The sequence below is a fragment of the Lipotes vexillifer genome, unplaced genomic scaffold, assembly GCF_000442215.2.
Source record: "Lipotes vexillifer unplaced genomic scaffold, Lipotes_vexillifer_v1.1 scaffold1011, whole genome shotgun sequence".
In the NCBI taxonomy this organism is placed as follows: Eukaryota; Metazoa; Chordata; class Mammalia; order Artiodactyla; family Lipotidae; genus Lipotes; species Lipotes vexillifer.
In genome coordinates this window covers 2208692-2216823 of record NW_006787698.1, presented here as the reverse complement: position 1 = coordinate 2216823, position 8132 = coordinate 2208692, and the positions used below count along the sequence as shown (strand labels likewise).

The window sequence follows — 8132 nt, the reverse complement described above, 5'->3', positions numbered from 1 at the left end:
GGGAAAACCCAGCGGAGGTGGTGACAGCATCTTGTGTCATCACTTAGACTCAGGCTCTGAGAAGCTTCCAGAGAATGTAGCCCTGTGGTTGAGGGTGGGAAGGGCGACTTACACCCCCTGGTGAGTAAGCAGGAAGCTGCTTACTGGGCCCACGTTGGAGGAGAGATGCCCTTTAGAGAGCCCGTGGTATGTGGGGCAGAAGCAGAAAAGGCTTGCGTTTCGCCGCTGCCTCCTCCCTGGCTTCACCCCGCAGAGCGCCCAGCCATCCGCGAAGTACAGGGTGACATGCGGCCCGGCTGTCTGACGGGGCAGAGAGCCGGGAACTCACCCAGGGCGCCCGATCAGAGACCACTTCCTGGGGAATTTGGAGCGAAGCTGGAGGCGATGTTGGGAGCTCTGTGGGGGCCGAGCCCTGTCTCCTGTTTTTACCATTCGGTCCCCATGTGAAGCCCGGCCCGTCACAGGGGTCTTGAAAATAGTTCTCGAATGGATGTGTTGATAAAGGAACAAAGGACTCTGTGCTCGGAACGGGCTTCAGGGCTGGGAGAGCCGTTGCTGGGCTGCTGCCCCCTCTACCCGCAGTAGGTGGGCCAGGGGGCCGAGGGTCATGCTGTGACAGCATGGAGCCTCGGATGGAAGCAGGAGCCCGTTCCGGGACCCGCTGGGGGCCTGGGCCTGGGCTGGCAAGTGTCTTACTGTCCAGTGGGGAAGTGACGTGTGTTACAGGAGTAGAAACTCCTGGTTCAGAAGCAGCTCGAGATTCTTTTTCTTCTGGATTCTTCCATCAGCTTTCCGCTGTTCCTTTTCCTTCGTTTCTCCTTTCCTGAGTCTTCAGCTTCTCTCCCTTTTTCCTTTTTCCGTCTCTGAGCCTCTTGGAGAGAGCCCATCTGGTTCCTGGCAACAGCAGGTATCTGTAAAACACCTGCTAGTAATCATAATAGTAATACATGCCACTTATCAGGCACGTCCTGCTCACAAGCTCTTTTCGTTCACCCCACGACCCTCTTTTACAGATGGGGAAGCAAGCTCAGGGGGCCAGGTAAGCTGCCTGTGCTTTAAAGCAGGGGTCTATGCGCTGTGGGCTGGATATGCCCGTTTTTCTTGGCGCTTGGTCACGCCTGTTCATTCTGGGGGAGCCCGTGGTCGCTGTGCCCGGATGCAGAGCAGAAGCCGGGCTGCGCCCTCCTGGCCCAGGTGCCTGCTTTCCCAGACAGCTGCCACTGCAGTTCCTTCACCACCGCCCTCTCCCGTCCCTCCCTTTCTCTCCGGGAGGGGCCTCAGATGGTGACTCCTATCCACCTTTCATCTGCTTATTTCATCTTCCTCCCCTCCGGTCCTTAACCAAGCAGCCGCTAGAAGTAACACTCAGAGCGGCCTACGTTTGTCCTGCCCTCGCTCTGTGCTGTGCGATGCAGGGAGCCCCCCAGGATCCCCCCCCATATCTAGATGCAGAAACTGAGGTCCCGAGAGGCCCAGTCACCTGTTTGTGGTCACGAGGAAGCGGCACATTCTCTGAGCTCCCGATGTCTGAAAAATGGGTTTTGAGTGAAGCGCACTCTTTTGAAGTGTCATTTTGCAGCAGAGTTTCAGTAGGTGAATCGTGCATGTTTGTAGAGTCTGTGCGGCCTGTACACAGAGGGCACCTGCGTCACGTGTATCGAATGGTAAATGCTCACTCGCCATTTGCTTAGTGGTCAGTGAAAAACAGATCAGGTGAAGCAGCCAGTGAATTTCTTATAGGGCTCCAGCCTCTGAAATTATACTTTATGTGCTTAAAAAGTATCTTTTACACCAAAATATACACCGGTAACAGACCCAGCAGAGATGTGCTAGGTGGGATGTTCCCACCTCCCAACTTATCAGCGGTGGTATCACCCCAGGGGCAACGTTGCTAGGGCTTTCTGGGTCGTGTCCTTCCTTAACACCTTAAAGCAGTAGAAGCAAATTTGCTTCTTATCTCTAGATTTTTCATATTAAAATTTGTTTATTAACTTACTAGCGTGAAGGGTTAGACTTTCTCCTAAGCTTCTCCCCCTTTCATCCCTGACAAGTGAGGGGTTTGTGACTGGCCATATAGTTTGCTGCTGTATCCTAAGTAATACTTAGGTGCTCACTAAGTATTCGTTGAGAGAACAAATGCATTCTTCGATGCTGTCAACTTTGGCCAAGGTCTCCTGACTTTCCATTTAGGAAGAGAAGGGCAGGATCATATCGTCTTCCTTGAACCTTACACCCCTCCTTCTGGGAGCTACACTTGACTTCGTTAAGGTTGCTCCACTCCAGGATTAGAGATTAAGTCTAGAAGTTGGTAGCTGGCAAAGGGCACTGACCGTAGTGACTCTCTCCATTGTCGGGCTGGTCGGGATCCTCTCTGAACTCTGGGCCACTCCAAGGAGAACGCTCAAGCTCATGTCAGGGTCAGATGGGCTCTTTTTATCATCCTTGGTTAAAATTTGGCCCCGTTTACTGCGCTTCATATTTGGCCCTTTGCTTCTCTTCACATCCTTGCATTGTGTCTTTTTCATCAAAGGTGCTTTGCCTTTTTTCCATCCTCCCCATCATTTCATTTATTCAGTGGAGTTTTTTCGCCTTCGAGATAGTTCATTCTGGTCTCTTCCTCCTCTAATCAGAACTGGCTCCTCTTTAGCCATCACACTGGGACTTTCCTTTACTTTTCTCCTGGGGGGATTTACCTAATACCCTTATGTTTTGGTTTATTTTCCTGTTTTACTAGAGTAATTTCTCAAGAAGTTTCCCAGGAGATTAATTACTGAAGCAATTTCCAAAGAAATGTGTGTGGGGAATAAACTCCTTGACTCCTAGTGTATTTGAAGTGCCCTTGTTCTGTTCCCACACTTGAATGGTAGTCTAGTTGGGTGTAACGTTCTAGTTGGAGAATTACTGTCACTTAGAGCTTTGAAAGTGTCGCTTCTTTGTCTTCTGAGAAGTCTGATGCTATTGGGTTCTTGTTCTGTTACAGATGACCTGTTTTTTAGTTTTTTGTTTTGTCTTTAGAAGGACTTAAGATGGTTTTTATGACATTGTTTCTGGGGTCTTTTTTGGTTGTGTGTTTGTTCATAATGTTGGACATTTGGTGTCCTTCATTTTATTTTACTTATTATTTTTTAAAATATTTATTTATTTGGCTGTGCTGGGTCTTAGTTGCGGCATGCTGGATGTTCGTTGCTGTGTGAGGGATCTTTGTTGCCGCATGTGGGCTCTTTTAGCTGTGGCATGTGGGATCTAGTTCCCTGACGAGGGATTGAACTTGGCCCCCTGCGTTGGGAGCGTGGAGTCTTAAACACTGGGCCACCATGGAAGTCCCGGTGTCCTTCATTTTAGCTTCTATTTCTTTGACAATTTCTTTCCACCTATTTAATTTCTTTTTTCGCATTCTAGGATGCTTATTACATAACTTCTCTATGTTTAAGTCTTTTCATCTGTAAAATGGGAACAACTGCATCTGCCTCACAATGTTGTTGGGAGGATTAAATGAGTTAAATATATAAAGTGCTGAGAATACTGCCTGGCATACAGTAGGTGCTTTATGAATATTAGCTGCTGTTGACATTTGTTTAATCTGCTGAGTTGCACCTTCCACCCTTTAAAAAAAAATGTCTTTTTGCTCTACATTCTGGGAGATTCCATCGACGTTATTTTCTCGTCTTTCTGTTGAATTAAAAAATTGTAAGTACTATATTTGTACTAAGGTCTAAGAGCCCTCTCTTACTCTCTAATTTTCCTTTTTAAAAGTATTTTGTTTTCATTTGTTGAGCAAGTGTTGCATCTGAGGGCATTGGCTCTAGGTTTTTGTTTTTGTTTTTGTTTTCCTTTTCCCAAGTTCTCTTGTGGTCCCCAAAGTATTCCTGTTTCTTTGGCCTCTTTCCTCCAAGTGGGAACTCTTACCGAGTGCTCTGTTCAGGGCAAGATGGGTTCGCTTTACCAGCGGTTTCTGGTTAGGGACGTGGGTCCCCCCAGTTTCCTGAATGAGAAGGGCCTGATTCAGGGGGTGGGGTGGGGGAAGGTCGCAGGAGGGATACCCAGGGCTGTTGTTCCAGTCACAGCTGCTCTGTTTGGCTTTTTTTTTTTTTTTTTTTTAATAACTGCTTTACTGAGGTATGAGTCACACATGATAAAATTCACCCTTAATGTGTACGATCCTCGTGTCTATCGTGTTCATACAGTGGCTCAACCATCACCTCTCTCATTCCAGAACGTTTTCATCACCCCAAGAAAAACCCCTAGCCACCGGCTCCCCACCCCCGCCCTCCACCTCATCTGCGAATGCCCCAGCCCAGGCCTCCCGGGGCTCAGGGCCCCCTGCAGCGCCTGTGCCATGTCCCCGGCTGCAGCTTCCTCTTCCTGTTTCCTTGCCCGGCATGCTCTCACCCACTTTCTGCCTTCCAGAAAGTTCTTGACTGCTCACATCGCCTCCCTCCCCGTTACTCTCCCGGCATTATTTGGTTTCCTCCTGGCCTCACTTTGCTTGCCATGGGCCCTCAGGTGGGACGACAGGCAGGCCGGTGGTGTCTGCTTGGTCTCCCACGTCTGGAAGCCTGTACTCTGGCCCCTGTGCCCCGTCTCTGAACGGATAAGGTGGTTTTCAGCCTGGGAGTGCCCGTCCTCCGAGAGGCCTTTAGAGAGAGAAATGAGAAATGCAAAGCAGGGTCCCTTCCCTGAAGGGGTTTGTCGTCTGGTAGAGAGATGAAGATCAGAGGTGACATGAGTGGAAGTAAGTGACCTGGGGGTCAGAGGCCGAGGGAAGCCAGGGCTGTCCCTGCGGGAGGGGGCCCTGACTCGGGCCTTCATGGCTGAGGGGATTCAGACTGGGGGTGGGTGGGGGGAGATGGACATTGGGGTGGAGGGTGCAGGCAGGTCCCTGGTCCCTCCCTCCTCTGCTGGGGGATTGTGCAGCGAGAACAGGCCACCCTTCCTCTCTGCTTCCTCTTTCCTTCCTGGATGCAGGTTAATTCAGCAAGCAAGCAGGTGCCCGGCCCTGTGCGAGGCCAGGGCACATGAGGCAGACTGCAGGACGCTCACAGTGTGGGGGGCTTGGGCACTAGGCGGGCAGGGTTCATGCAGCTGGAGAAACCCTCCCTCAGTCTGTTCAAACGGGATCGAGAGACTCGGGGAGAGGTGGGCCATGACCTGGCCTCCCTGCGCAGATTTCTTCCTGTCCCTGGACAGGCCTCTCACTTCAGTAGATGACCTGACAGAGGTGTGACATGTGGCTTGCTCAGCAGTATTTGACAGATACGTAGTGAATGTTTCCAAAAGGCCTGGCTGTGGTGCTGGCCCTGGGGGTGTCACACTGCGTGAACCGGAGCTCGTGTAGGATTGAGGAAGGTGGAGACAGTAAGCAGAAGGAGTGCTGAGACCCAGTGATACAGGACACTCGGAGCCGGAGGAGGGAACCGCAGCCTGGAACTTGATGGGGGATGGGGGCTGCTGCTCAGTGAAGGGGTCCCGGAGGAAGTGGTCTGTGATCTGAGAGGGGCAGCGTGGCAGGGCTGGTGAGAGATGAACCTGGAGGGCATGGAGCGCCGTGCAGGCCCCCTGGAGCGGCTGGAAGTTGGTCCTGAGGGCAGTGAGGAGCCGTCAGGGGACACAGATCTGTGATTCAGAGGGGTCCTTCCCGCGGCCCCTGCAGAAGAGGCCTGGGAGCAAGCCTGAGGCAGGCTGGCTGGTGAGGGGCTGGAGCGGAGGCTTAGGGCGCCAGGCAGCGGGGTGCAGCCCAGAGATGTTTGGAGGTGGCCTTCACAGCGCTTGGTGGCGGGCGAGCCGTAGGGGCAGGAGGGGCTGAGGCGTCCTCGGGGGAGCGGTGGACAGCTGGGGCCCTGACCTGCACAACGCCGGGAGCCGCGGGCTTCAGAGGGAACGAGGAGGTGTCTTGGGGTGGGCTGCTTCGGGCTTGCCCAGCCAGCACTGCCAGGAGGCTCTCCGAGGAGCAGCAGAATAGGAGCTGGCTCAAATAGGGATTTGGGGCCAAGGTCGACCCCACAGTGTCCTCGGGCTGCCTGGGCCACCGCCCGTTGACCCAGCCTGCAGGCAGGGGCACTCCTTACTTCCAGGTGGGCTGACCGTCAGACTGAAGGTGACTGAGCTTACTCCTGGGGACCAGAGGTGTCCCCTTGGCCTCTGGCGTCAGCCGGGCACCTGACACTGTCAGGCGCGGATAGTGGTGGAGTGAATGCACGAATGAGCGAGTGCAGCGTTTGGTAGCAGTAATGACTCTGTGCAGGCCCCGAGGTCAGGTGACAGTGCTCAGGGCGCTCAGCCGAGGCAGCCGGGCTGCTGCTTTCCCCCGGGAGGCTATGCTGTGGGGGCGGTGGGTCCCACGGCCCAGTCGGGACGGCCCGCCTCGCCCCTGGCAGGGAAGTCTGTCCAGCTGAGCACGCCTTGAGCCCCGGGCTGTGGGGACTGGAGCCTGAAGCGCAGGCTGAGCCCTCCTGGGGGGCGTGGGGGGAGCGGGAGCTGGGCTTGGAGGGCAGGTGGCTGGCTCAGGGGCAGGGGGAGCCCCTGGGGCCGGCTTACCCGCCAGTCCGCGCAGTTCCCTGGAGCCCCGCCCCTGTGGTTTGCAGAGCGGGGTCCTGTGCAAGGCTGTCCAGCCAACCCTGGCCTTGAGGGTCCCCGGTTACTCTAAACCCACCCCCTCACCAGTTTTGTTTGCACAGATAGATGAGACACGTGAGATGTTTGAGGTATATGATATTTTAAATGATTTTTTTTTAAGAAAAATCTTACGAGGTTTTAATTTTTAAAAAGTCATGTTTCTTTTTAAAATTAATTAATTAATTTATTTATTTATTTTTGGCTGTGTTAGGTCTTCGTTTCTCTGCGAGGGCTTTCTCTAGTTGCAGCAAGCGGGGGCCACGCTTCATCGCGGTGCGTGGGCCTCTCACTATCGCGGCCTCTCTTGTTGCGGAGCACAAGCTCCAGACACGCAGGCTCAGTAGTTGTGGCTCACGGGCCTAGTTGCTACGCTGCGTGTGGGATCTCCCCAGACCAGGGCTCGAGCCCGTGTCCCCTACATTGGCAGGCAGACTCTCAACCACTGCGCCACCAGGGAAGCCCTAAAAAGTCATGTTTCGTTATGTTCCAATGCACTGTTTTCCGGCAATTTCTGGCCCCCTTAAGAATTACAGTACAGACCTACGTGTGTAAAGGTTTTAATCGTTGGCAGGATTTTTTCCTATCTCCGGGTCTGGTTGCCTCGGGAGAGGGAGGGGCGGAGGACAAGGGGGATTTGATCTGTACTGTTCTGATTTTTTTTCCTTACATGCCGGAGAACAATATTGTCACGTTACTTGCATAATGACAGCATACCTGTCAAAACATTGACAGTTCATCCTGGAGGGTGAGACTGCGGGAGATTGTTTTACCTCTATTTTACTGTTCTTCTTAGTTTCTTTCTCTCCCTCCCTGTCTCATCACTCGTCACCTGGGAATGCTTTGCTTAGGTGCTGAGGTGGAACCCAGGCGAGCCCCCGCTGCGACCGGGCCATCTCCATCTCCATCTCCTGGCATTCATGTCCCTGGCCCCAAGCGGGGCCTCAGTGTCCATGTTTGAGTGGGCGATGGCAGGAGGAGGGCACAGCAGAGTGCCTGCCCTGCTGGGAGACCAGGGGCCCCCTGGCCCAGCGCCTTGCTGAGCCGCACTGCTGTGCTGCCCTGATTCGGTTGAACCTGTGTGGCCCGTGGCCGGTGCTGGCTGCGCTGCCGTAGCTGGTCTCATGCCCCTTCCCCAGCGCTCTTCCACGCTGGCTCCACAGGGTCACCTTTCTCCTGCTCCGCTGCTTCTCTTCCTCTTGACCCCTTTGACATGGAACGGAGCCTGGGGTTTCCCACGCTGGGGGAGCTGGCCTCCTAGCGCTGACAGCGGTTTTCCCTTTCTTTTCAGTGTGCAAGGAGCCCCCCTACAAAGTGGAGGAGTCGGGTTACGCAGGCTTCATCATGCCCATCGAGGTGTACTTCAAGAACAAGGTAGGAGCCCGGGTAGCGGTAAGGAGGATGCACAGCTCACACAAGGGCCAGTGGGACCGGCAGCGCCGGGTGACAGGGTGGATGTTGGCATGTGTAGCAGAGACTGCATGTTGGGCGCCCGCGGGCGGAGAGTCGTGCGCATCCCTCCC

The 8132-nt window shown here is 53.9% G+C and overlaps 1 protein-coding gene across 1 annotated transcript in view; it reads left to right on the top strand.

Annotated features, from left to right (window-relative positions):
* The window catches only part of MLLT1 (MLLT1 super elongation complex subunit), a 55235-nt gene that overhangs the window by 2247 nt on the left and 44856 nt on the right, over positions 1-8132 (top strand). Inside the window, exon 4 of the mRNA XM_007460734.1 lies at positions 7901-7983. Coding sequence (XP_007460796.1) covers positions 7901-7983 — 83 coding nt within the window. The remainder of the gene's footprint in view (positions 1-7900; positions 7984-8132) is intronic.